The following is a 26,546-nucleotide window of genomic DNA, read 5'->3' as shown; positions in this document are numbered from 1 at the left end:
AGGTCTCACGACGACGACGACCCACGATGCAGTTATCTCGCGTGCGGCTCACAAACGAGAAATCAGATGGTCAACAATTAAATCAACAGACTTTTCGATGGAAAACTTGTGTTGTCGAGGGTATGCCAGGTGTGTATCTATGTGCATGTGTGTATGTATGTATGTATGTACCTACCGTGGGCAACCACCTGGATCAAGGGGTTCAGGAATGTGGTGTGAGGGCGGGCGGTAAATTAGTGTCTGGCCAGCAGCCAGCAACGTGCATTCCACGGAGAAAAGAGGAACCAAAGCGCAAAGGGCCGACAGAATGCATCATGCACGGCAGGACATGGTGAATGGGATGGAAAGTTTATAACTAGAGACAACTCCCCAGTGAGGAGCGACGGGCTGTTCTATGTGGAATGGGCAGAAGATGGATCATTGCGTAACTGTGATGGTTGCTCTAGCATGGCTTTTCGAAGGCTGGATACTAAAGAGGTTGAAAGGGACAATCAATGCAAGGGAGGACTATCCAGGGTGATGGCTTACGGTTCGGCAAAGCAAAGCAGTGTCCATCCAAGAGCCTCACATCGCCCAAGACCAGCGCTCAGTCTTCTGCAGCCAGCTAGCTCACCTACCACCCCCCCACCCTCAATGTTGATATCGTGTCGAGCAGGAACAATGGCAGGAGAAAAAGAAAAAAAAAAAACAATCACCCCGGCTGAATCACTGCAAGTCTCCATCAACAGTGTCTGGCGGCGACAGATCTTTCCTCGCAGCAATGAGCGTCCACCGCATGCAGTCCGCCCAGTACATTCCACCGACCCTGGTCCACTGGCCGAGGCCTCTCTTCTTTGCTTCCGAATTTGAGAAATCGCCTGTTGATAGTCAGTAAAAAAAAAAAACACACATCTTCCCACAAGTCTTTGGGGTCGAGCAAAACTTACATTCTTTGGTGATGTGATTCCAGAACGTGGAGACGCATTTGTCCTGACCATATTTCTTCATCGAGACACCGTTGACCAGTGGCGTGCCTGTCGGCGAAGGACACCCGTTGTAGTCGAAGGCGAGACCAATGGTCAGATCATAGTCGAATGCCGAGTCCCCGTTCGATGGAAACAGATCACATTCACCTGGGGACACCACCTCTGAGCTTGACGTAGCGGCAAATGAAAGTCCCTGGTAGAGAACGATGTCGCGGTCAACCAGCTTCTTGCAAAACTTCTTGATGGGGCCTTTGTCCAGCTGGAATGGCGAGAAAGGGAGACCCGAGTTCCAGACGGTTGCGACCGCACTCGTGGCTTGTCCGCTGACAGGGGTGGCACAGTTCACAACCCCGGCCTTGGCTGGGCTTGTCGTGGTGGTGAAGGCAGTCCAGTGGGCACAGTACGAAGTCTGCTCGTCTGCATTCGGGACAGTGGTTGACACAGTCTTGAGGCCCCACGAATCTGTGCAACTTGCACTACCAAACGCAGCCTCTCCGTCACAAGTGAAGATCGAGACCTCGCTGTAGCTTCTGGCTATACTTGTGAGGGTTGGATGTGCTCCGGTCCCAGCAGAGATCCGGGAAGTCGAAGTGGTTCTGCTCACCAAAGAGACCCCCGATGAACCAAACGTCCAGGGTCCACTCGGGTCCAATGTGGGAAGTAGCCTCGATGAGACTAGTGTAGAAGAAACCATTACACCTCCAGAGTAGACTTCGCTGAACACGTCGCCGTCGTCATCTGTCACTAACACTGTGAAATCCCGCAGGCTGCTTGGAAGGGTCGGCGTTGTGATGGGAGGGCTAGAGATCGTCGAACTATGAGATGTCAAGGACGTCGAATGCGACGTGCTCGTGGTAGTGCTCGAAGTGGTGTTGCCCATGGTCTGCGTCGTGTTTGACGAGAAGCTGAAAGTACTGAATATCGTCGTTGCGTTGTCGGGGATTGGTGGAAACTGAGTAATCCACGAGGCAATCTGAGCAGATATCGCTGGGTCATTCCACCAGGGACTGACAGTGCAGGCTGGAGCCGTCGTTGAGGTGCTGACAGTGGTGGTCGTGAACGTGTCCGTCCCAGAGCACTGTGTAACAGTCGTGCATGACCGAGTGCACGATTGAGTGCCAGAGGCTGTACCATTCGCGCTCAAGGTCGAGCAAATGTCGAGGCAGGAAGAGAATGCCGTGGACGAGCAGGAGCTGGACGAGCTCGTTGAGCTCGATGAGCCGGACGATCTTGAGGTACCCGACGAGCTTGGAGAATCTGTGGTCGGCGTAAATGATGGACTTGCAGAAGGGTTGTTGTTGTCAGTACAAGGCGCTGCTGAACAACTGGTCGTAGGCAAGGTCATAGAGGCCACAGGCGCAGGAGGGACTGGAGGAAGAATGGGAATCTGCATCAATTAGTCTCACAAGAAAGGCACAGGTTGAGATTTGGAATACGCACTGGTGGCAATGGAAATCCATTCGAGCCATGATCACTGCACGGTCTCTTGCATCCCAACCCGAAAATGCAACCAGCCATGGCTGCCGCCCAGTCGAGGACATCTCCACAATCACCCTGGCACAGAGGGCCGATACAACTCCAGGACCAGAACGGAAAGACAACGTAGCCACCCTCGATGCTCCGAGTGCTTTGTGAAAGCGTAGCACTCCATGTGACGTCCGTAATACTGCTACTGCCGCTTGTTCTGGACACGCCCCGCTCGGTGATAATGCTCCACGGTTCTGGTGTTGTGGTATCGGAGGTGAAGCCACTAGGGAGCGAATGCACAACGCCTGATGAACCAGTAGAAGTAGTCACAGAGCAAATCCAGCCATCCGCACAGCTTGAGCCCGTTGGCGTTTGGGCGTAACACAGCGGGTCTGCAAGCCAACAGTACGGGCAGACGCAGTTCTCTGTGCTTGCCGCGACGATTGCCCCCGACATCACCGTGGTGCTTTCCGCAACAGGCCAGGGCCAGCACCATGGAGGAAGATTGTAAGTGCTTGGTGCGGATTGATTGGCTGAGTAAGAATAGGAACATGCCATGTCGCCAGTCAGAGAGAGCATGGGAAGGGCGGATGCAGAGGTAACCGCGGGAGGAGTCATTGTGATTCCCGGAACAAGAGTGACCGTGCCACTAGATGATGGGCTTGACTCAGATACGCCTGCTGAACTAGCGATAGTGCTGGAAGAAGAGTCGTTGCTGACTGAAGTTGAATTTGTTTCTCCCGCGGAGAAGCTTGACTCAGATACAGGTGTTCCAGAATTTGACGACTCAGGAATCACGGGCACAGTACTGGAACCAGTATCCTGTGTTGTTGAGGAAACCTGCACAATACTGATTGTAGTTCGAATGACAGTCACGAATGTTGTCGAACTTAGATCAATCGTACTGGTGAATGAAGTCGTGATTTCAGAGGCAGCAGTGACATTTGAAGTCAGAGCAAAAGTGACTGAATTCACAGTCGATGAGCTCATATTGGTGTCTGGTCCTTGTGCTGACATTGTACTTCCAGCCAGTGTACTTCCAGATGGGCTGCTATTGCTTGACATGGATGGAACGATGCTCGACGTTCCATTAGCAGGGAAAGGCGGAAACATGGTCAATGTACTGTCTGAATGGACAGGTGGAGTCGTGCTCGATGTACCATCAGCGGATGAAGGTGGAACCATGGTCGATGCGCTGTCTGAAGGGACAGATGAAGCCATCGTCGATGTATCATTAGCAGGTAAAGGTGGAACCACAGTCGACGTACTGTTGTCTGCAACAGGGGGAACAACGCTCGAGGTGCTGTTGGCAGGAAAGGGCTCACTTGTGCTTGATTGTGCAACAGGTTGTGAAAAGTTTGATGCACTCATCACAGACATTGTGGCCTGAGATTCATGTTGAGTTGACTGAAAGACGACAGAGAATGAGTCTTGAGAGGCAGAGCCGGCAGTGGAAGGGAAAACTGAGGCTGCCTGAGTATCGGATGTCCCATTCGTAGAGACACTGACCAGAGACTCGCTTGACATAGAGAGAACACTGTTGATTGATTGTATGGTAGAAAGATCCCACGTTGAAGAAGACATATTGCCAGATGGAGTGAACCCTGCACTTATCGAGCCAGTTGACGACGAGTCCGACGAGGAGGAAGGTGAGCTCGAAGCCGACAGCGTGAAGGTGGAAGAACTCTGCGAGATAGACGTGCTAGGACCAAATTCACTCATGGACGACCGATCCCAAGGCACTGACGAGGTGTTGATGCCGCCATAAGTAGGCTCTGAGGAAGGAGTTGAAACAGCAACGGAAGAACTGCTTGTTGAGGTGGTGGTAATGCTCCAGTCTCCCCAAGGGTGCGGACCTGGTCACAACATTAATGGACGACTTTAAAAAGAATGGGAACACGTACCAAAATGAGGGGGCTCATGTTTGCATGTAGGACAGTCACCTGCCAGATCGACGCGCTTGATGTTCGATCCAGGCTGCGCCGCGTGAACAGAGTTGCTCAGACTCGCGACAAACCCGAGCAGAACGAAATTGATAAGAGGCGCCATGACAGCGCGCGAGCAAGTACTTGTACCGGTATGAGAATCTCACTGACAAGTGTCGATCTTCAAAGCTCACCAACCATGTAAGAGAGAGAAAAGATTGTAAGGTTAAATTCAAGATGGGATATATATATATATATGCGGCAGGCCGACAGTCCATCTTCACTTCTTGTGCCAAATTCACTGTGTGTCACTGAGAAACGCATGTCACTGGGAAAACAAGTAACGACACGGAAGTGCAGAATCTTGGTGGTGACATTGTGGTGAAGATGCGAGAGAGACAAACCTACCAGTGAGGATTCTGGAAATGGTCGCTTATCTTGTCCAGGTAGTTGTCCTCACCCTGAGTAGAGTCCAAGTTTGCCGCCGCTGGAAACATCTGGTGAAGATTTCCACGAACATCAAAGTTCCTATCTTGATGAGAATTGTTCCGGGTGACTTGACTTGATCTTCGTCTTTGTTCCGTGTTGCCAGTAACTTCAACTCCCAAACTCACCCAGACCATTCTTGTCTGTTGGGAATATGAACAACGTATCCCAGGCATGTCTCAAATTGAGCAATCTCGATCTCGTCCCCGGGGGGGAGGAGGGGAATTGTTAATATCATTTTCCTGGTCACTAATGATGTCGGTAGTGCGAACTTTGTCTGTCTTCCGAATGATTCCCATATGTCGAGACGTCGTCCCAATCGAATGCAGACCGTCGTTCACCCTCTCTAATATCTGCTCGACAGGAGTCATGACAGAGTGTTGGCCACAGGGAACACACCCAGGTGCACGAAAGACCATACCAGAACAGTCGTCAGAGGTCCGCCATCCGAAATGGTATCCGATTGCCAAAGCTAGAAGCATATGTGGTACTCAGCAGCAGGTGATCACGAGTCACTTCAACCCACCAAGGCTAGGCATCCTGTGCCTATATATGGAGTAAAGTGGCAGGGTCGGACTTCCCCGAGCATCTCAGGCAAGGTATGGCGTTCGTGGGTGTTGGAGGAAGTGTCTCGGTGTATCACTCCTCCATTGCCTCCATTTGAAACAATGGATCTTCCCATCTTTCCCCGCACACTTTGTCCAGCGTCTTCTGTGGGGAACCTCAAGGCTGACCGTCTCGAGAAGTCATGAGAAGCGGACATGGGGCTTCGGCAGATGTATCGAAAATGAACGGAGAATTGCCGAATGTCTGCTCTGGAACCCTACAGTCCTGATCGACAAGATATAAGACAAAATGATGGCCTGCCCGGTGCCAGCTCGTTGCAGCCCCCTTGAACCGCATTGAACTGCTCCAAACCCCGATTCGACAGTGAAGTTTGCAATTCGGAATCTTTGTTTGTCGCCACGATGCCCGGCCTTCTCCTAACTCCAGACACAGAATTCAAGAAGATCCAGATCAAGAAGCTGCATCCAACATTCGCGGCCGAGATTGAAGGTGTTGATTTCTCCAAGCCAATTCCGGACGACGTCTTCAGCGAGATCCTGGCAGCTTCTGCAAAGGTAAATCCCTGGGATAGAGACCATTTGCCTTGCCACAGCTTACAAGACTCTGACTGCTTCGTAGTATGGAGTGATTGTGTTCCGAAAGACCGGGCTTGACGACAAAGGACACGTTGAGTTTTCTCGCCGGTTCGGAGAGTTGGACGATATCAGGCCGTACATGACCAACGGGAGAAAGCCACGATATGAATACTATGAGCTTTTTGACGCCGGCAATATCGACCCCGATACGAACACTGTCCTGTCACCAGATAGTCCCCGCGCACAATACAACAAGGGCAACGCCCTATATCACGTCGATTCGTCGTTCAACCCCCGGAGGGCATCATACTCGATCTTGAAAGCTCACGAACTGCCACCACCAAATACAGGAGGCCATACCGGATTTGCCGATACGCGGACGGCATTTGATGAACTGGATCCTGAGTTGAAGGCAGAGCTTCTGGAGAAGAATTATATCGGTGCCCATTCCCTCTATTCGTCGCGCAAGAAGGCGGCGCCGGAATACTTCAAAGATGTCGATGTGAACAATTTTCCGATGCACAAGCATCGTATTGTGCAGAAGCATGAACCGTCAGGTCGAATGAATTTGTACATTGCCGCCCATATGGACCACATCGTGGATGTATCACCAGAGAAGTCGAAGGAGCTTATGGACAAGCTTATGGCGCACGCCACGCAGGACAAGTATACCCTCAGTATTCCATGGAACGATCCTGGTGACATGGTCATCTGGGACAACACGTAAGTTCAATCATTTCCCCTCCTTGACATCATCTAACCCGCAGCAAACGCTGATTCGAAATACAGCTGTGTTATGCATCGTGCCGAAGGCGGTTCTTTCGCAGGAAAATACCGAAGAGATCTGAGGAGGACCACAGTGCACGATGACAGTTCTGAGGCCTGGGGTCTTAACAGGGCGGGACAGGATGAGAGACCAGGCTTCGTATTGTACGACTTGTGAAACCCGATCCTAGAGACCATGCTGACTATTGACAGTTTCAACCAAGCCTTGCCAAAGGCTGTAAAGGCGTGAGAAGCATTGAAATGGTAGACCGAGGATCTAGCCTGTAGCGTGAGACAGAGTTGGGTATTGCAAGCAAGTCAGGACTAAGAACCTCGTATAATAGCGCAAGGCTGCAGCCCAGCCTTGGTGTGTCTTGGCATAGGTTATGTAACCGCAGTGGGCAATTCACAAGTATCTCGTATTCGTCCTACTCTTGTCCCGCATTGCTGCTTGACAGCATCCTGCATTGAATTTCTCGGCCACACAACTACACTGCGATTTCTTCCTGTAACTTCGTTAGACCTGAAGCATAACCATCGACGCCACAATCTGAAAAATCGTACTTTATTCCCGTCTTCTCAGGCTAACAGCCGTCGACATATCCCAGTCCCGCATCACTCCCCCGCCAACAACCAAGCATAAGCAGCAGGACTGCACCCGTCCCCTCCACGATGGCCAACATAAACTGGCGCACGATAAACGTCGACGCCTACGACCCGGACTCTGCGTTGAACTTTCCCCTTTCCACCCTCCTCCCAGCCAACCTACCCGCACCCTCCACATCCTCCGAGTCAGCACAGCTAGGCCAACAAATCCGGCAACTCCTCCGGGCAGGGGACAGCCTGGGTGCTCTACAGTCGGCGCTGGAAACCGCCCCTCTGGCAGGCGACGAGGGCGCAAAGCAAGTCCACCTCACCACCGTCTTGGAGGTGCTGCAAGGCATCAGGCAGAGCGATGTCAGTCGGATATTGACGGAGATGCTGAAACAGCCGGGCGGCGCGGCGCTGGGAGATACCCTGATGAAGTACATATACAAGGGCATGGCCAGTGGGAGCAGCACCGGTAGCGGCAAAGGAGTGAGTCCGCAGGTGACCGGGACGGGGTTCAGTCAAATTCAATCGCGGAACTTTGGAGAAGGTGGAGGTGGTCAGGTCATGAGTGTGTTGCTGAGCTGGCATGAGAAGCTGACGGAGGTCGTGGGCGTGGGCGGGATTGTGAGGGTCATGTCTGATCGACGGACGGTATAAATACATGTCAACAAGCGGGTCTAACCTTCCACACTCTCCTATAACACCGAGGAGTTCATGGGCCGGTCGTACTGACGGGTGGTCTGCTGAAATGGAAAGACATCCCTGGGCAGATGTCAAAGATAGACGAATGGCACGATGCTCAACACAATGGGTAATTCCAGGACAGGGTATCTCTCCGAGACCTGGCTGCTATCAACAGGGGATTTTCCCATCAACAGTCCACTCTCCCAATACCAAGGACCATCCAGTAACTCAACTCTCTCTTCCCATCATCCGCGTCCTCCCCGTCTTCGAGCACCTTGTCCCTATCCCGTTTCCTTCTTTCCACAATACCCGCAGTCTCGTCCTCGGTGACGGTCCATTCCAGCCTGACTCTGATAGGAATCTCGATGACGTCCTCATCTCCGCCCAGATCCTCGCTCACGCCTCTCAAAATGCTCGCAGGGATAATCTCAATTACTACGCTCGCCCAGTTGCGGCCCTGGTCGTACAATTTGCCAGCGATTTGTTCTCCACCAGCGGTATTGGCACCTCCCACTGCCTGAGTTGGAGGCTTGTTCAGTGCGTCGTCCCAAGCGTCGCTATTCTTCCCGATCTGAAACTGAGGGCACAAGATGGTGACCCGATGCCCATGCTTTCCCGGTGTCACGCTGGGGCTTCCCAAGCTGACATTGACGTCGTCAAACAGCGGATTGCGCAGTGTCATGATAAACTGGACAGGCTTCCCAGCTGCAAGGACAATGTCGCTTCCATCTGGTCCAGGAGGAGACAAGCCACCCGGAACTGGAAGCGGCTTTATGGTCACAAAGGGGATATAGCTGAGTGCAATCAGCTTGATGCGGTATCGTGCAGACGATATCTTCAGCTCGGGTCGGGTGAGGATGTGTTTGCAGGTCGCACAGCGCTTGGATCGTTTGGTACGCATAAGTGTGGGCATCGGTCTGAGATCTGAGACTGTGCGCGCTCGAGGATTGCCAATAAAGGAAGGATTTTGAGAGGTTCTTTGTGCCATGGTTGTGGTCTCGTCGTATTCGCAAGGCGTGGCACTTTGTGGGTCGTACAGTTTGAGTCCTTCGCCCACTGCGCGAGCTTCTCGCATGATCGTAAGCTTCTGTCGAGCCCGTTTAAGCGAGTTCTCTCTGTTGGTATAGATGTTCATGATACGTTGGAGTGACGATGGGGACGAGTAGGCCATGTCCAACGCGGAAGTGGGAAAGCCCGCATCCATAGCTGAAGATTCGGCGATTTGGTCCTTGTAGAATGCCTTCAGGGCGCTGAACCTCGCCGTTGAATCCAGAGATGGCCGTGACTCGGTTGGCTCTCTGGCTTCCACGGCCTCTCTTATTTCTTCCGGCAATAAAGGTTGCCGTGAAAGCGATGATTTGCGTGCGGGTTCATCATGGTGTTGTGGTGGTGATTTCAAGGTCGAAGGCCTGCGTTTGCCTCCATTTGCAATTTCATCAAGCTGGCCGCGGACGCCGGTCGGTTTGTCAAGCTTGATACCAACATCGAGGGTGCTCCACATGCAGTAGTTGCAGTTGAGGATGAATGGTCCGTCTTTTGGGTCGCCGATGGAAGTGGTGATCATCTGGGACGTGCAGATGGGGCAATGAAAGCAGTTTCGAGGGCATCTATTCCCTTCACCCCTAACCATTACCCTGGGACTCTCAAAGAGACAGTCTGGACAGTAGGTCGCATTGATCTCCTCGGTCACGCAACGAGGGCATTTGATCTCGTGGCATTCTTCGCAGTACAACAAGTGCTCAGGGGGGAAAAGCGAGAAGGCAGAACGTGGATGCCGCGGATCAAAGGTCTCTTCACCGTCTTGAACTCCCTCAAAGTCGACATCGCGGGAGGATCGCTTCGACTTCAAGGCTCTATTGGATGCATCTGAACAGGGGCAAGAGACGAAAGTGTAAGGGAATGTTGTTGCCATGGCGCAGGTCTGGGTCCCGTCCTGCGCTCAAAACTGCCACAATTTCATGTGAGAGCATATCATTCTGCGGCAATAAGCTCTGTTTCGAATGATAAAGATCATTGACTTACCTTCTCTCTGGCCCTTATTCGAGGCCTTGTCATGCTGTCGAAATGGACGCGGTCACGGCTGACCTTCCCGCTACGATGCACAATGGGCGCAGATATTGACATCATGCCGCAGATGAACCAGGACGAGAACGAACGATATTATCACTCCCCAATGTCAACTTAACCGGTGATCTGGGCTACTGTACCAGATATATCCCACAATGAAGCCTCCTGCGCTGCGGCCGTGGCTTCCTACTTCAGCTCTACGACGGCGTCCTTGCTTCCGCAGGCTTTACGCTATACAGTCGCCTGGTGGCCCAACTCTTCAGGTCTTCAATGAGAACGTGAAGTACCTCCAGAAAGAACGGGCGGCAGCAAACGCAGAATACAGCCGCAAGGTCGATTATCTGAAGGACGAGGTGGCCCAGCGACTTGTCGACCGTCTACTCGACATCAACCGCCGGTTTCCCCACGTACTCGACTTGGGTGCCAACAGCTGCAACATTGCACGAGCGCTCTCTAAGCCGCCTCTAATTGCGCCAGAACTGCCAGAAGGAGCTGCAGAAGCCAAGATTCCTCTCTCGGAACGGATAGAACACCTCACCTGCGCAGATACTTCTCCCACCGCCCTCCATCGCGACGATTCACTCCCTGAACCCGCAGTTCCAATCACTCAAGAAGTCCTCCCTTCCCTTGAGACCCTTCCTTACGAAGCCAACACTTTCGATGCTGTTCTCTCTTCTTTGTCCCTCCATTGGATCAACGACCTTCCCTCGGTGTTATCAAGCATAAACAACGTTCTCAAACCTGATGCCCCCTTCTTAGCAGCCATGTTTGGCGGAGATACCCTCTACGAATTACGCTCATCGCTACAACTAGCCGACCTGGAGCGCCATGGCGGTGTTTCGCCGCATATATCACCTTTAGCAGATGTCAGAGACGTGGGGAACCTGCTTGGTCGAGCTGGGTTCAAGCTTCTGACGGTTGATGTCGACGATATAATAGTTGAATATCCCGACACATTTGCCTTGATGACGGATATCCAAGCCATGGGCGAAGGAAATGCGATTCTCAAATCTATGGGCGGTCCCATCAGTCGGGATGTGTTGCTGGCAAATGAAGCCATATACAGGGAATTGCACTGTAAAGAGGACGAAAAAGACAGGATACCGGCTACCTTTAGAGTGATCTACATGATTGGGTGGAAGGCTAGTAAAGGACAGCCACAGCCTCTCGAAAGAGGGAGTGGAAATGTCAACATGAAGGACATACTGGGTGGGGGAGAATTCATATAGCAGTAATGCTGTACACAAGTCAATGAAAAAAGGGCACATGGGCAGTTTGAACCAATATTTTGTCGTCTAATCGCCGCTTGAAAAATGTCTGCTAGGCAGTTTGCTTCAGGCTTCAATCCTCATTTGAAAGGCACTCCATTTTTGGCTCGAACCAAGCCACAATGCTCCCTGTAGCATACCACAGAGATCCGGTTCACCCATACAACGAGACTTCAGGAAGGGTGGAAATAGACTGGCTGGCCTCCGCCCGAAGGCATCTGCGCACTTTAGTCTCTCTCATATCATAGCCATGTCACCAGCCCGTCCTCCTGCATTTTTCCGATCTTGCTACACCCCACATGTCGTCTAGAAGTCGGTGGCGCTGCTCATGGGGAACTCGAAGCCGCAAACCCGTCCAGTCAATTTTCGGTACACCTCGGAGTAGGTGTCGAGTCTGTAATCCACACCACCCCGTTCCTTCTCATCCAGAATGACCTTCAACACCTTGCTTCCGTCCTCTTTGGTCCTCAATCTCTTGCCCACAATCTCAACAGGGTAGACAACATCGGCGAGGATGGCGTCGTGGACGGCAGTCAGAGTGCGGCTTCGGGGACGCTTCTGGGTCTGGCTGGTGCGAGAGCGGTTGGAGCGCTTGGGGCGGGGAAGGATGCGGCGCGAGGCGAGGATCAAGACGTGGCGGTCAGAGAATTTCTTCTCGAGTTCACGGGTCAGACGCTGTTGGACCTTGTGGAAGCCTGCGAGCAGGGGGACGGGGACGAAGACAACGATGGCGCGCTTGCCGTGGCCGACTTCGAGCTGAATGGACAGAAAAATCTCGTTAGCTTTTGATATCTTTTATCTCTCGGTCTCCAGGGCTTTGTAGCAGGATAAATTCCCGTAGTATACACAGGCACTCATACCTCGCGAGCAGAGACAAATTGGAGCGGTCTCAAAGCGACCTTGAGGTCTGGGATGTTGGTCTCGAGTTCATAGAGAGCGGTTGCGATGCTGGTTTCCAACTCGGAAGGGTGTTGCCTCGAGGGGCTGTTGTGGGCGATCTTGTTGAGGGCAGGTTGAGACATGATTGCGACTTGAGAGGTGTCAAGCGATTCGCAATCTGTAGTTGTCCCAGAGGTTTGAAGGTTGGTGGTGGTAGTAATTGAAAGCCTTGCGGTGTGTGTGTGGACAGTGATCGGGGCTCCCAATCCGCAATTTCTGGGAATTCGCCAAGATTTTCGTGCGTTGCCCTAAACTCCGAAAGGGAAGAACGTTTGTGGGAGAAATATCTCACCGTATATTCTGCACTTCATGCATGACACCTCGCCGTATTCACTTCTGCCAACCACAACCCAAAAATTACCACCATCTCACGACCATCAACGACCAGATTGCCACACCTTATAAATCATGGAGTTTAAACCTGTCTCTTTCGTCTGCTGATAAATTCTAAATCCTCTTCTAGATATCGATTAACTCCACTAGCGACAACGCCGAGATGCTCTGCCCGTTAGAGAAACATGGAGCTTCTACGGAGCGCCTTGTGCTCGGCGGATTTTGAGGGCCAGAGGGCCCAGAGAACGATTTCAAGACACGACTTGGGTTTGTCATGCAGACATGGCTTTAGCCCCATATCTTTCCAAGCAGCGTTGCGCTGGACACGTAAACGTCAATATTACCACGACATTAGGAAATTCATCCGACAGAAACAAACGGACGATTTAACCCCACCGTTTAGGCAATGAGCAGACCCTAAGCGACTTAGCTGGTGTCCCGAGCTCTACCGAACATCCAACCATTCACACCCCTTCTGTCCGGAGATAAGCAGCGACCTTGGTCATTGAGGTTTTGTGCAAGTGGAGCATATAAAAGGTATGTAAAACGACTTGCGTGACTTCATATATAGGTCCCAGATTTGCATGTGGCTTTCCTGTAGTCTCCTCAAAAATCAATCTCGACCTTGAACCTATTTTATACGGTCTTGTCATCTCTCAAATTCCCCGTGCTGCTCTGTGAATACTTCCACCAAACCACATCCAACATGTCCCTTCCTAAGACTACCCCTGCCTGGGTCATTGAATCCACCAAAGCCGACACACCAGGGTGGGGAAACCTCAAATATGTCGAGGATTACCCTGTCCAAGAACTGGGCGAGAACGATTGCTTGGTCCAGATTCAAGCAGTTTCTCTCAACTATCGAGACCTGATCATCCCAAAGGTAAAGCGCATTACCTCTACGAAACCCGAAATTGAGACATGGTATACAGGGCCTCTATCCATTGCCGCTCAATATCCCCTGTGTTGCGGCCTCGGATGGTGCAGGCAAAATCCTCGCCGTGGGCTCCAAAGTCACGCAGTTCGGAGAAGGTGACAAGGTTGTCACTCAGTTCACCCAAGCGCACCAATATGGACATGTTACGGCGGACATGATGAGCACGGCCTTGGGCGGCACTGCCCATGGTTGTCTACGCAAGTATGCCGTCTTCCCAGCTTCGGGTCTCGTGCATGCACCGTCCAACCTTACTCCAACTGAGGCGGGGACCTTGACTTGTGCGCCCCTCACGTCGTGGAATGCCCTTTTTGGCCTTCAGTCTCGAGCCTTGAAACCTGGAGACGTGGTTCTTACTCAGGGAACAGGGGGTGTGTCTCTTTCGGCCCTTCAGTTCGCCAAAGCTTCTGGGGCGACAGTCATTGCGACAACCTCGTCAGAGGAGAAGGCCAAGCGTTTGGAAAAGCTGGGAGCCGACATTGTCATCAATTACAAGAAGGACCCGAACTGGGGAGAGACGGCGAAGAGCCTTTCGCCTGGTAAAGTGGGTGTGGACCATATTATTGAGGTTGGCGGGCCTGGCTCGATGGCTCAGTCCCTCAAAGGTGCGTTCATCATTTGTCTCCCATGTACAACGTCTTCTGACACCCATATCTAGCGATCAAACCCGAAGGTGTGATTTCCGTGATCGGATTCCTGGGTGGCCCCAAAGCGGAGGACGAGCCCAGCACGCTGGCGGCCCTGTCTGCAGCCTGCATCATTCGGGGCATCTTGATAGGATCCAAGGCGCAACTGATCGAGATGAACCGGTGCATTGACGCGAACAACATTCACCCGGTGGTGGACGAGAAGACGTTTAGCTTCAAGGATGCGCACGAGGCTTACGAATACCAGTGGCAGCAGAAGAACTTTGGCAAGGTTGTGATTCAGCTCTGAGCGAATTTTTGGTCTTGATGCGAGAACAGGTCAAGCCATGTAATGAGAACCACCTGCATACATACAACATGCGCAGGGAGACCACTTACCTAGTCACTCGGTTGACAAGTCTGGGAGCCAATGAGTACCAAGTTGATTAGCAAGTGATTCAGGAGTACATACATACCTATTACGTACCTATAGTCCCAATGCATGTGCAAATCCCCAGCCTTCTGGAATATCTACTAGATACCCAAATGTCTCGTGTCTGCGCTCTTTGTCTCTTCCACATCCACCTCCCGATCTAAGTAAGGTACCCGGCCCTCCTAGTCATTCTGTCTGTCCGGTATACCTCGAAGCGACATTCACAAGTCTACCTAACCGAAGACACGACAGGGATATCGCACAACATCGCATGATATTGCATGTATATGCACGCCCAACACTAGTATACTTCAGGCCCTTGGCCTTGCCCCAGTCATATCGGCCTCTCCTCTTCCATTCGCGAAAGAGTGATGGGAGATTGAAAAGGGAAAGTTAACCATTTCTCTGCTCGGGAAAAGGTCCCCCCTCCCCTCTCCCCTGGTTAACCCCCCTTTCTCCTCTTCCCTGCATCGTACCATCATATATTGTGCAGGGTATTATTATCCCGTTAGTCGCACCCGTATTGGGCTTTATAAGCAAGCACACTCTCGCAGAAAGACCGTCATCGGCCATTGGGTATTGGATCTGGTCTGGTCATACCCCCGCGCGCGGTGAATGCGGCCGTCGTATGTAATTTACTCGTATGAAGCCCCAACGCCGTTTGGTCCCCCTGTCTCCGTCATCTGTCCCTGTCCTATTTTATGTAGGTATGTATTATGTATGGACATGTACTCGGCTCGGTGTATTATGCCCTTGACATGCCGCGGGGAGGAGGGGGGTTTTTTTTTTGGTTTCTTGCTCCTTTTTTTGGAATCCTAGAGCAGCGCATGGAACATTCACCATTTCACGACGCTTTGTCCACCCCGCCACAAGCTGATGAGTAATGAGCACTGAGCATGAGCACGGGTACATGAATGATCATGGGTAAAAACATGGGTATGGGCATGCGCATAAGCATGCAGTAGTATTCGTATTCTAATCGTATTCGTATGTAGCACGCAGTATGAGGTATGCATGTACGAGGTATCAGTATTGTGCCTTAATTCCTTAATGCCTTAGGCCGTCCCTCTCCCTCCCCTCTCCTCCTCCCCACGTCTTCACTACATCATTGTCGCGATTTGTAGCGATTTCTATCGATTTGCGTCGATTTGTTATCCGTAGTCAGCGTCAGCAAGGTGGCCACCAGGGGAGGTGCAAGGCTATGTAACTAGCGTCGGACGCAAAAAAAGGGGGGAGGGGGGCTCTTTCTGCATCGAGAATGTGTTAGAATTGCTTTCTCTGGTAAAAAGGCGCGGGAGAGGTCAGTGGGGAGGTCAGTGGGTATATCCATAGTACATAGTACATAATGCTGTACCGAGTACTGAACTAGAGGTATCTTTGGCTATTTAGATGTGATGACGAGGAGTCAGTCGACACGGCGGATGAGGGATGAGGATATCAATCAATTGATTGCCTAGTTACCTCACAAGATGGGGAGGTGCTAGGTACTCCCTGACTTACTCACTCAGATACAGACACACACGCACACACGCACACACACACACACACACACACACATACAGATACATACATGAACATGCGCAATATGTATGTTCTCAACATTCCCCCCTCCTCTCCTCCCTAGAGAGGAACACCCTTAGCATCCCTTCATCAGTAAGAATCCCTCTCCAGCCACTTCGCACTAGCTTCATACAACGCCCTGAGCTTATCACCACCCTCGAGCGCGAGGAACCTCTCCTTGTGGCCCAAGCGGTCAATCATACGCAGGAAGCCCAGGACCATGATGTCGGCGTACGAGAGCTGCTTGCCCAAGAGGAAAGGTCCGTCGGGGTTCTCGGCGTAGAGCTCGCCCAGTTCCTTGACCGGGGCCTCGACGTCCTTCCAGGCCTGCTCGGCGTTCTTGGCCTCGTACTCGTCCAGCGTCATGCCGACGGATTTCTCGCGCGACGCCACAAAGTACGCGTACGACGGTGGATTCAGAAACGTCTTGGGCACCCCCGGCATGAAGATGGGGCGGAACGCCGTCGCCACTTTGGGGAGGAGCTGCTCCACCCGCGCCAGGTACGGCGAGTCCAGGTATAGCGGCGGCGACGGGTATAGCTTCTCGAGCTTGTCGACGATGGCGCGCGACTCCATCACGTACTCGCCCGACGGGAGGCGGACGGCCGGCGAGGTGTATTCCCATGGTTGGTTGGTGTTGGGAGGGATGCCACTGGAATTTTCCACCGAGTGAGTAGATGTTTTCTCGTTTCTCTTTTGGTCTTCTCTTCATCATTTGGGCTGGGGCATGAGATCAAGCATCAGGCTATGTCGAGTATCGAGTATCTCCAACACTGACATCGACTAGTACCAGACACCCTCGCAATAACGCACGGAATGCATCCCTGTAGACCGAGAGCGCCAGGGTATAGACTTGACATACAACTTTGTAAACGTCGGCTTCAGATCCGGATATTCGACCCACTCGGTCTTGTACGGGATGCCCTTGTAGTTGAGCACAAGACGGGCTGTCTCAGGTTGTCAGCAACAGGAATCGACAATGCTTTCTCAGCGATATCACGGTTCATGCTGCAGGTGGATTTCATGGTCTGTGGGAGGTGGGCACGCAGACATACTTTTCCACGGATTCAGACTCCAAGAGAAACCGCCCTTTGAGGGGAGATCGTAGAGGATGACTTCGTCGGACATGGTCGTGGCGGTGACTAGTTACGAGAAGAAGAGGGAAACCTGGCTGAATTCACGAGAAGGAAGACCCGAGATGTAAAAAGATTTGGAGAATGGAAATCAGGAAAATCCTCAATAGAATGCAGTGGAATAGAATCCCAAGAAATGTACTCAGTCCATGTCTGTATATATTTCAAAGCAAGAACCGCGCCCTATCAAAGAAAAGACTTTCTCCACCCAATGTTTCCATGTCACGTCTCGGTTCTTTCTCCGAGAGCACCAGGCAGCGTACTCGAAATCACGTACTCATAACAAAGGACTTCGTGCCTAAACGCGAAGACGAATCCAATCCGATCCGATTACACGATTTCTCTCCTAAGAAAACATTCCCCGCATCGACTCTTTCAAGCTCTTTGATTTGTAGACCAACAGGAAACTTCCAAGCAAACCCCTCCAAATGAGGGATCGAACTAATAGGAGAAGAACACCCATTAACCGAGGCTGCCGTACAATGAGGAGAGGGAGGGAAAGATTCCCGATCCTGCAGTAATAGGCAAAGGTTGCGCAGTTGATTACTGATCGCCAAATATGTTTCTCGTGCTGCTGATAGAACCACCAGGGTGACTTTTGCATAGCTTTTGTTGTTTGTATAAACATTAGATACATGTTAATCTTTGCTAGAGCTTATCCCTCGCAAAGATACCAATCCCAGATACAATACCGTGTACCAGTCGATATAGGGTATTGCTCGTTGCTATATACATAAATATCCACACCCTCAAGGTTTCATTTCCCATAGTCTTGACCATCAAGACAATAACTCCACGCTTTGATACCCATCCGCCCCACGTTAATCCATCACGCCAGCTTTTCCATCCCGATCAGCGTCTACACGAGGGTTCAATCGGTCGCCCAAACTGGGTTTGACACCATCGTTATGCCGATTGGTAGAATCAAGTCCGTTTCCGGCCACGTGGTGGTGTTCTTTTCCCAGAGCACCGGCGTTACCATGATCATGGCCAACACCACTCACCCCAGAGTCAGTAGGTCGATGAGTCTTGTTGGTGGTAGGGCTCGAAGAAGTGCCATGGAACTTCTCCTCTAACTTCTCAAACGTCGTAGAAAGTTTGTCATTATATGGTCGCGGCGCACCCTGGTACTCTTCATGCGCAGAATGGCTTCCGCCAGTGAGAGACCCGCCAGCCTTTTTAAATTCGTCCAAGGTCTTCATGGGTAGTGCCGAAAGTCCATGATGTTGAGCTGCAGCATGGTGTGTCCTTCAAAAGGTCAGTCAACAACACTAAGCAATCTGGGAGGGAACTAACTCGTGAATGGGAACGGTGGTGTGCACAACTTCGGGCTGGATGGTCTCCTTGTGGACGACAGGCACCACGGTTTCATGGACATGATGATGTACATGCTCTCCGGTAACGGTCGGTGCAGCGGCTTGGGTGTGGTGAGTCTCATGAGTCGTCGAGTGGTCCTTGAAACGACCTAGGTCGGCGGCAATCCTCTCCTTGGTCTCGGACTCGTTGTCATGGTGAAACTCCCGGTGCTCTACGGGCAAGATGTTGTGATGATGCTTCTCTGGGAGTCTTTCGGTGTGGGTTAGAGGCTGCACTGTGGTGTGGTAGTGATGTTGATGCACCTCGCGGTCGACGGCTTGGGTGGCTTCCTCATGCCGGTGAGGCTTGACAGTTTCATGAGTGACTGCTGGGTTGACCGATTCTTCCACCGTGGTGTGGTGGCCCCGGTTACCGGTGATCTTCTGGACGGCTGCTTTTGCTGCTTCCATTGTGTCTGGATAGGCCTTTCAAGGTAGTAAGTAGTAAAATAGTCTCGTTCGGGAGGGATGATGGGCAGCCTTTCCCCAAACACTCAGAAGTGCTACGTTATATACATCAAAGACCCATGGACATCGTATGAGACAACTTCAAACCTTGCAGAAACCGTGATATCATCTGGAGATGCGCTAAGCTTGGGCCATCCGCTTCAGGTGAGGTCAGAGCGGATCGACTTTTTTGCCGAATATCGCAAAGCTGTGGGCGATTGGTATCTGATCTCGGCAATCAAGGTCCCTTTTCGCATGTCGATCTGATGCTGGATGAGCTGAAACTGATCCAGATGTACTGAACAAGTCTTAGCGGGGTTGACGACCAAAGATTGAGTCTGAAGCGCAGTCCCATTCGGGTCATCTACGCAGGAAGGTATCCATTTCCATCGTCAAACAACCCCATATTGTGACGACAAGACTATTCGTTTCTGTAAAAGCACAAGGTGGGGGATGGTCTTTGTCCGATTCAAGTCTCTGTGGCCATTGCCCTCATACCAGCACTGAGTGTATTCGAGACTTCGTCATCGCACGGGGACGTGGAGCTGAAGAGCTGCTGTCTGCGTCATGATGGGACTGCGGCACCATCAATCGTTCGAGAATGTGGCTCGTGAGGTCCAAAAAGAGGCTTCACAGGGGTCCCAATCCCGCTGCTGATCTGACGTCTGAGCGTCAAGCCACAGTGGTGACAAACGGAAGGTCTCTCCTGACCTGTTCAATTGTTGATGGGGGCGGAATCCTTGATCTGCCGGCCCAATCCTTGAACCCCTACAAGCACCCGCCACCGATTCCACTGTGGCACTCTCTGACCCGCTAGTACATGTGCCTAAGACCCCTCCACGCTCTTCCCCTGGAGCCCTAAGGAACCAGCTCGAGGCCCTTCTGCACTCCCGCGTGGCTTGGGGTTGGTCTAGTATGCCCTGGTCGAACCTCTGCCAAAGTTGCCATGGGTTATCGCCCAATCGCTTCCGAAGGCGCAGGTGCTGTGGATTTTGGATCACTCGAGGTGAACATCCGCTTCATGGGTCTTCCCTGACGACCGTTGTTCCTTTGCGCCATTTTGGGTAAAGTCTTCAATATTGTGCTTGTAGACGAGGTGGACCGGTCGTGCGGTTCAGGCTTAGCCATGCAGAAAAGCAGTTTTCCTGTCGCTTGAGAAATCCCGTTAATGGGGAAAACAAGTAGGGTTTACCCAAGACTCAAACAGGAGGTGAGTAGCGTGGGAAGAGAAAAAGGGAGCTGGGAAACCTGGGAACCTGGGAACGAAGGTAAGGTGATCTGGGTGACTCCGTTCTTGTTCGCACCTCTCCAACCCCGATCTGCCTCTCGTGTCTCCTTTGACAGACCTGCAATTGTACTCAATAGGCTGGAGGCAAGAGAGCCACTTTTTCTTGTTTTGTGCAGTATGGCCATGACAGCGACTCAACGGCTCAGGAATGCCGCAGACTGCGACCCGAAGTGCTTCCCCTACGTCATGCATACAGGTAGCGACACCACCACCGCGACGGGGAAACAAAGACATCGCAGCCAGAATCCGAACCACGGTCGGAATCTCAGCCACAGCCATAGTTACCACGGTGCCCCTCTTCAATGGCAAGAGCCATTCCCGCGGCCTGCCACAGCTAATCCAACCCTCAATCACAGTCATGAACCTTCGCATGCCGTTCGTCCTACTCGCTCAAGAAGCCGTCTGCAAAAGCGCCCTTCTCAGCACATGTTGAAGAAGTCTGCCAGTGTTTCTGCGATGCCGCCAACTTCTCCCCACCCCCGGGGACCATCGCTGGATCCGAAAGATGCAACAATCTTGCCCCAATTGCCAGTTCATGGAGTCCCCGGTCGGTCATCCTCTCTCCGAAAGAAGTCACTTGGAACCGCTGATCGTCCCAAATCGAAGAAGGGCCTCTCGGATGAGCCAAAACCCACCGTCTCGACGACGACTCATGTGCCCCTCTCTCTAAGACCCAAGTCCTCGCCAGGAGAGCAGAGTCCAAAGGCAGATTCCGACAGCGAAAAGTCATCCTCAGCTGGCTCTCCTGGCCTTCCCAATCCCTTCAGGACGGCACGCTATCAACCTCTGGCCCCCAACGACCCCTCCCCACTCAATCCCCTCTACCACATTCCCAGCTCATACTTTTCGCACGTCCAACCGACCGACACGACGCAACGCACAACGTCCCCCAAACCCAACGCCGACGCCGAGAAGAACGATCATGCACTTCTCCCGCCCGGGTTCAAGCCGGGGAAAAGTGAGCATACCGAGGTTGAAGAGATTCTCCGACCGGCGGTAACACACGAAGTCGTCAAACAGGACACAAAGGAGATAGTGCAAGAAGAAATCACCCGCGAAATCCACGTGCACCACTACTACACCTACACGCAACCCATCAAAGCTGTCGAAATCCTCCCGGCGCGACATTTCCTGGTCGACTCAGAAACGGGGGAGAAGGTCGAGATTCCGGCACCTGAAGGATGGGTCATGCCCAGCAGCCTACAGCCTTACAAGCCAGATCTAAGTGGCATCAGCGCGGTGACCCGGCATTATCTGGTCGACGACGAGCATCCCACTGGTACACCGGAGCCGGAGCCAGTCCCACCACTAAATGTCAAAAAGAGGGCGTCACAGCAGGATCTGAGGACCAGCAAGAAAGCCAGCGGTACGGGCAACTGGACGCCTTTCCCGAGAGTGAGATGAGACGACGACCCCAATCCATCGTGTTGCATTGTGCTGTGCTGTGATTCCCTCGTTTACCCAATCTTCTTCTGAGGGTACCAAATGAGCGAGATACTAAATCTGTCAGGGAGGCATTTTCAGAACAGGACATGGACAAGATGCAAAGATGTAAAAGGTGCCATATACCATATAGGAGCATGGATGGCTGTCTGAACCCATTTCTACGTTGGCTCCATCTGTCCGGCGAGCCGAGTTCTAATACCGATGTACTACTATATAGCCTTGTTGAAGAAATACCCCGTGAAATGAAGATGATTCGAGTGAAAATTGGCTTGTTTTGGTCTTTGCTCTACTGAGCGCTTTCTTGAGGGATTTTAACCTCGATTTGTAGGCTTTGTTTTTGTCGAATGACTAGGGATGTAGTATCCTCTCCTACCCGGCTAAAAAAAATACAGCTACAGACGCCCCTTGTTGCACAGTGTTCATTACAGTCCCCGGACTCAGGCCGTCGTCATGGTTCCACCTGCGACAGACAATATAAAGTGATACCCCGTGGGCACCATACCCAAACTCAGGGTCGCCCCAGTTAAGCCAAAGGTGTGACGACGAAGCGGGATCATGATCTCACTTCCTCATGTCCCAATGCCAGTCGCATCCATCCTCTGCGAAAAATGCCCGACTGTGGAGACAAAGGAGGAGCTTCGACATCCGACATCCGTGATTGAGGCAACACCAAATGCATATCCTATCAAGGTGTGCGGTAACCAGGGAAACATAAACCAGCTCACCGGCTTCGGTCTACTGGTGTCTGTCTCCAGAGTGTATCTCCACTGAGTCGACCAACACTCGCGGAGACCATATTCCTCCACATCGATTGTCCTTCGCGGTCCCCACGTCTCTCCGTACCCCTCGCATGATCCTGGCGGAGTCTCTGCGGTGTGATGGTAGTTTCCGAGCTCAGTGATTCTGCTCCGCCCAAAAGAGGTACGTCTGGGTCCTGCCCTCGTTCGACATCCTCATCATCTCTGTTCAAAGAGGGAATCGGAATCGCTGCACTTGGTTCCCGGTTCACAGTTTGAGCCACACGGGTTTGAATATCATCGCTGGTTCTTTCACCTTGCCTCCGCCCGATTCCGAAATTATCGCCGCTGATATCATCTTCTTCCTCATCGTCCTCATCATACCGCTGTAGACCCTGCCTTGCCATGCTCCTCACAACATCTCCCTTACATATCGGACAGGTCCGCCTCCTTGTAATAAGCCAAGGCGTGATGCAATCAACATGAAACTCATGCCCACATGGTAAAGACATGACTTGACTTTCGCCATCGACGTATTCTTCGAGACATACTACACATTCGACTTGTCGACCTGTGTATCGCTTCCGTTTAGCCGGTTTCGAAGTAAGTTTCTCTGTGTGCGGACTTCGAGAGTGCGAAAGTTGACTTTCTACACTTCCACCGGAGAAGATGCCCGTAGTAGTCTGAGAGCGCGGACGAGGTCGTTGTGACACATTCTGGCTCGCAGAAATAAGTAGTGGTGAAGTGGCCGAAGCATTGTCTGGGGATTCCACCCGCGAAGTAGTGGTAGACGAGGTCGTGCTCATAGTGTGATAAGTACGAACTGGCAGTCTGTCGACCAGGGATTTTGGTGCGCGCCATCTGCGGCGTCGAATCCTCGAGCGGAGAAGCAAAAGGGCGTATACCACTGTCAATGTCACTAGTGGACTGACCACCAGTACCAGAAGTGTGTCGACGAACGGACTAGCAGAGACACTTGTGGGCGTGAGAGTAACCCATAGACCAGGACGGTCAGGTTCGTCGTCCGAGCCGGTTATTTTCGAGCTCTTTTCCTTTCCCTGGTTGTCGTGTTCGTCAAGGGGTACGCTTCCTTCCGGAATTCCATTGGTTCCCTGGCCAGAGCGGAAAACATGAAACCAAGATCCCTTTTCTTGGCCTTGATGGTTATCGGAATTTCTATGTCCCCGGTCTGATGGTACATTACCTCGTTGGAAGCGATTCAAATGCTCTGACTTTTCATGGTCGTATTCTCCGCTGCCAGGAGTGATACTGCCACCTTTTAGAGTTGAATCTGGACTGCTTGAAGCTTTCGCCGAGCTCGCAGTATCGGTGGGCAAACCCTTGCCGGCTTCTTCAGGAGCGTTTTGCGAGGTGGTGGTGGGTTTCGGTGCCACAAGATCAGTGTCTCGCCAGTCTTGGACTCCTATCACAAAATCATCCGCGCCAGTCCGTTTGGTACTCGTTGACTTGGCCTTGAGGGCCGAGGTGGCCACCGTAGCGACGTTTGTCAATGTGTTCTTGCTATCCTTCAAACCCGGGCCAGCGTCCTCCTTCCAATCTTCCAGAAGGACCCAATCGATATTGCCGCTGCTAGGTGGACGACGGCTGTCTTCCGAATGAGAAAACGGAGAGTTATCTCCTAATCCCATGACTGACAAGACATTCTTCATCCAACTCTCATCCCTCTCCTCGTCAGATGTAGCTGCCGAAAGAGATGTCGGTTTCGTAACTCCAGATTTGGTGGACGTAAAGATGGGCTGGTTGTCGTGTTGTTTCTGGTCTGCACCAGAATTACCCGTTGTGGCCTTATCGTGAGCCTTGGAGTTGGCATCCTCGTCGTCACCGTCTTCTTGAGGCACCAGTGAAGATAGGAGGTGGGCTGATGTGTATGAAGTGAATAATGCAGGGATCGTGATATTCGATGTATCGCCCTTCGCATACATGATTGTCAACTGCGCTCCTTTCTCGTTGTCGCCGACAATGAGGGCAATACCCCCACGACGTTGAGCCCACTTGACTTTCTCCAGGAATCCGCAGCCGCCACGGCTCAGCATGACAATCTTGCCTGTAATGTCGGCGCTCTCTTGCAGTGATTCAATGTCCGCGTGAGTAGCCTGCTTCTTGTCTGAGAGATCGGCGTTGGCAGGCTCGCCTGGTTCGCCAGGGGTTGCAGGGTTCGAGTCAGGTAGAGGCCGGTGTAAATAGTCGTCGGTACCGTCGTCTTGAAGGAAAGTCTCGTCGGAGAGGAGTCCGGAATCGTCACGAAATGATCCATCTTTGTCTATGCTTCGTGGTATTTTTGTCCTTGCCTGACTTTGGTCGACTGCTGGAAGATTCTTGATGCTCTTTGCCTTCTCTTCAGCCCATCCTGGAACGTCGGAGCAGCCCAATTCCCACCCTGCCACTTGAATGTTCTCTTCCTTCAGCAAAGCATCGTCCCCAAAACCCTTACCGACCCACAGCCGGCCACTTAAGCCCTTGGACGGAAGGCTGGGACCAAAAGCAGCCGGTCTGGCTAGGAAGAAGGTCGAGTTGTCGTTGGTTAGGCTGATAACCGCAGAAGGTGGAAATAGGGAGGAGGGGGTCGAGAAGGAAAAGAACGCCCTAAGGCGCCCAGATTTCGTGTCGAGGCCGGGTTGAAACGAGTCGACAGCGTTCACGCTCGCAGCCAGCAATGACCAAAAGGTCAATGCTACAGGAAGGGCGACAAAAAAGAAGAGTAACAACAAGAAGCGGAGGGGACGCATGTTGGGCTAATATAACTGGCTATTGCCACAAATCAGGGAGTGGCACAATCCTCCATGCGGTTGAAACTGGCTGCAGTTGCGACAAGGACGACAACAGTGCAACAGACGATCTAACTCGGGACGAGCGTTCAAACGAAGGTGGAGTGGTGCTCGCGTTGTGTAGAAAAGATGTTCTTGTCACAGATCAAAAAGTGCCAGTTGCAGCCTGATACTGGGCAGGGCAGGATACGAGTTAATTGGTAGACCCTGGCCACTGCCACTGAATGAGCCGGAAAACCGAGTGCGGGATTGCCGCCAACAAGGGCAGCCACCAGGCAAGGGTAAGTGTCACGTGATTGGCATTCTCCTTGGTGGGTGCTTTACGTGTCGCAGGGGGTTCGCAGACACCAAATGGTGCCAGCACGAAGCGAGCAAAAGTCATGATGACATTGAAGATATTGTTGACCCGCTACTATCTGTAGTTCGAGCATGTGAGCTACCAGTAGGTATATGTTATTCTGTTCGAGCTACGTGTGTTCTATATTTCAGAGTCTTGGGCTGTGCTTGTACTCGTACTCGAGGGTGTTCCAGACCCATCAATCTTGGCTTTCGAGATCTTTTGACGAGTTCTCTCCCCAAGTCTGTGCTTGGTATTTACTTGTAGGCTTTGGGCTTCAATTAGCGGGCCAATCTATGGCCTCTAGATGGCTCCATTTCCGTGTGATGAACCCCTCTTTCGCCCCCATTTCAGCTTAGCTTTGGCCCTTTAGGGGTGATTGGCCCTATTAACCCCATCTAAGAGTGACCTGAGGGCGCACCATGCCCTGTTGGATGTTTCCCGTGGTGCCGCTTTCGTCATGTCTATGCCAATACCGATGCCACAACTTCACAAACCGATGTCTCATCCATGTCAATTCATCGACCATTCGCCTACTGAACGTCGATCGCCATATCAACCTCCCACCACTTTTTACTTCGATGGCGTCTGTGCCGTTTCCCAAGAGCCGTATGACCATCCTACAGCCTTCGTATGCGGCTGGGAGACCACCATGACTTCTTGACACGTAGATCAACTGACCCTTCCTTATCTCCTCTATCCTCAGCAAAAATATTTTACTTCTCCTCAAAACCCCTCTATCTTTTGGGCTTTGGGCGCCTTGTTTTTTTCACGTGCTGTCGTTCTTCTTGAACTGGGTGGTGTAAAACCAGTTGCGTCTGTTGTATACTTG

At 52.0% G+C, this 26,546-nt stretch overlaps 11 protein-coding genes across 11 annotated transcripts; 5 read left to right on the top strand and 6 right to left on the bottom strand.

Annotated features, from left to right (window-relative positions):
* Positions 1 to 705: 705 nt before the first annotated feature.
* On the bottom strand, positions 706 to 4,481 carry Z517_07566 (uncharacterized protein; the record flags this gene model as incomplete). Its single annotated transcript, XM_013426087.1, has 6 exons — positions 706 to 857; positions 927 to 2,005; positions 2,097 to 2,222; positions 2,274 to 2,352; positions 2,402 to 4,288; positions 4,337 to 4,481. 6 exons carry the CDS (start codon positions 4,479 to 4,481, stop codon positions 706 to 708), a joined length of 3,468 nt encoding a protein of 1,155 aa, XP_013281541.1.
* Positions 4,482 to 5,811: 1,330 nt separating this feature from the next.
* On the top strand, positions 5,812 to 6,928 carry Z517_07565 (uncharacterized protein; the record flags this gene model as incomplete). The annotated part of the gene is made up of 3 exons (XM_013426086.1): positions 5,812 to 5,964; positions 6,029 to 6,708; positions 6,775 to 6,928. 3 exons carry the CDS (start codon positions 5,812 to 5,814, stop codon positions 6,926 to 6,928), a joined length of 987 nt encoding a protein of 328 aa, XP_013281540.1.
* Positions 6,929 to 7,422: 494 nt separating this feature from the next.
* On the top strand, positions 7,423 to 7,998 carry Z517_07564 (uncharacterized protein; the record flags this gene model as incomplete). The annotated part of the gene is made up of 1 exon (XM_013426085.1): positions 7,423 to 7,998. One exon carries the CDS (start codon positions 7,423 to 7,425, stop codon positions 7,996 to 7,998), a length of 576 nt encoding a protein of 191 aa, XP_013281539.1.
* A 214-nt stretch (positions 7,999 to 8,212) lies between these two features.
* Z517_07563 (uncharacterized protein) lies at positions 8,213 to 9,937 on the bottom strand (the record flags this gene model as incomplete). The annotated part of the gene is made up of 1 exon (XM_013426084.1): positions 8,213 to 9,937. One exon carries the CDS (start codon positions 9,935 to 9,937, stop codon positions 8,213 to 8,215), a length of 1,725 nt encoding a protein of 574 aa, XP_013281538.1.
* Positions 9,938 to 10,247: 310 nt separating this feature from the next.
* On the top strand, positions 10,248 to 11,321 carry Z517_07562 (uncharacterized protein; the record flags this gene model as incomplete). Its single annotated transcript, XM_013426083.1, has 1 exon — positions 10,248 to 11,321. One exon carries the CDS (start codon positions 10,248 to 10,250, stop codon positions 11,319 to 11,321), a length of 1,074 nt encoding a protein of 357 aa, XP_013281537.1.
* Positions 11,322 to 11,666: 345 nt separating this feature from the next.
* Positions 11,667 to 12,382, bottom strand: Z517_07561 (40S ribosomal protein S7; the record flags this gene model as incomplete). The annotated part of the gene is made up of 2 exons (XM_013426082.1): positions 11,667 to 12,116; positions 12,221 to 12,382. 2 exons carry the CDS (start codon positions 12,380 to 12,382, stop codon positions 11,667 to 11,669), a joined length of 612 nt encoding a protein of 203 aa, XP_013281536.1.
* A 956-nt stretch (positions 12,383 to 13,338) lies between these two features.
* On the top strand, positions 13,339 to 14,502 carry Z517_07560 (uncharacterized protein; the record flags this gene model as incomplete). Its single annotated transcript, XM_013426081.1, has 3 exons — positions 13,339 to 13,515; positions 13,565 to 14,171; positions 14,225 to 14,502. 3 exons carry the CDS (start codon positions 13,339 to 13,341, stop codon positions 14,500 to 14,502), a joined length of 1,062 nt encoding a protein of 353 aa, XP_013281535.1.
* Positions 14,503 to 16,275: 1,773 nt separating this feature from the next.
* Z517_07559 (uncharacterized protein) lies at positions 16,276 to 17,313 on the bottom strand (the record flags this gene model as incomplete). Its single annotated transcript, XM_013426080.1, has 3 exons — positions 16,276 to 16,837; positions 17,048 to 17,132; positions 17,241 to 17,313. The coding sequence occupies 3 exons, from the start codon at positions 17,311 to 17,313 to the stop codon at positions 16,276 to 16,278; spliced, it is 720 nt and encodes a 239-aa protein (XP_013281534.1).
* Positions 17,314 to 18,139: 826 nt separating this feature from the next.
* Positions 18,140 to 19,084, bottom strand: Z517_07558 (uncharacterized protein; the record flags this gene model as incomplete). The annotated part of the gene is made up of 2 exons (XM_013426079.1): positions 18,140 to 18,566; positions 18,615 to 19,084. The coding sequence occupies 2 exons, from the start codon at positions 19,082 to 19,084 to the stop codon at positions 18,140 to 18,142; spliced, it is 897 nt and encodes a 298-aa protein (XP_013281533.1).
* Positions 19,085 to 20,525: 1,441 nt separating this feature from the next.
* Positions 20,526 to 21,812, top strand: Z517_07557 (uncharacterized protein; the record flags this gene model as incomplete). The annotated part of the gene is made up of 1 exon (XM_013426078.1): positions 20,526 to 21,812. One exon carries the CDS (start codon positions 20,526 to 20,528, stop codon positions 21,810 to 21,812), a length of 1,287 nt encoding a protein of 428 aa, XP_013281532.1.
* Positions 21,813 to 22,575: 763 nt separating this feature from the next.
* Z517_07556 (uncharacterized protein) lies at positions 22,576 to 25,338 on the bottom strand (the record flags this gene model as incomplete). The annotated part of the gene is made up of 1 exon (XM_013426077.1): positions 22,576 to 25,338. One exon carries the CDS (start codon positions 25,336 to 25,338, stop codon positions 22,576 to 22,578), a length of 2,763 nt encoding a protein of 920 aa, XP_013281531.1.
* Between the last annotated feature and the right edge of the window lie 1,208 nt (positions 25,339 to 26,546).

This window comes from Fonsecaea pedrosoi (assembly GCF_000835455.1).
Source record: "Fonsecaea pedrosoi CBS 271.37 unplaced genomic scaffold supercont1.5, whole genome shotgun sequence".
In the NCBI taxonomy this organism is placed as follows: domain Eukaryota; kingdom Fungi; phylum Ascomycota; class Eurotiomycetes; order Chaetothyriales; family Herpotrichiellaceae; genus Fonsecaea; species Fonsecaea pedrosoi.
This window is presented reverse-complemented; position numbering and strand designations above follow the sequence as displayed.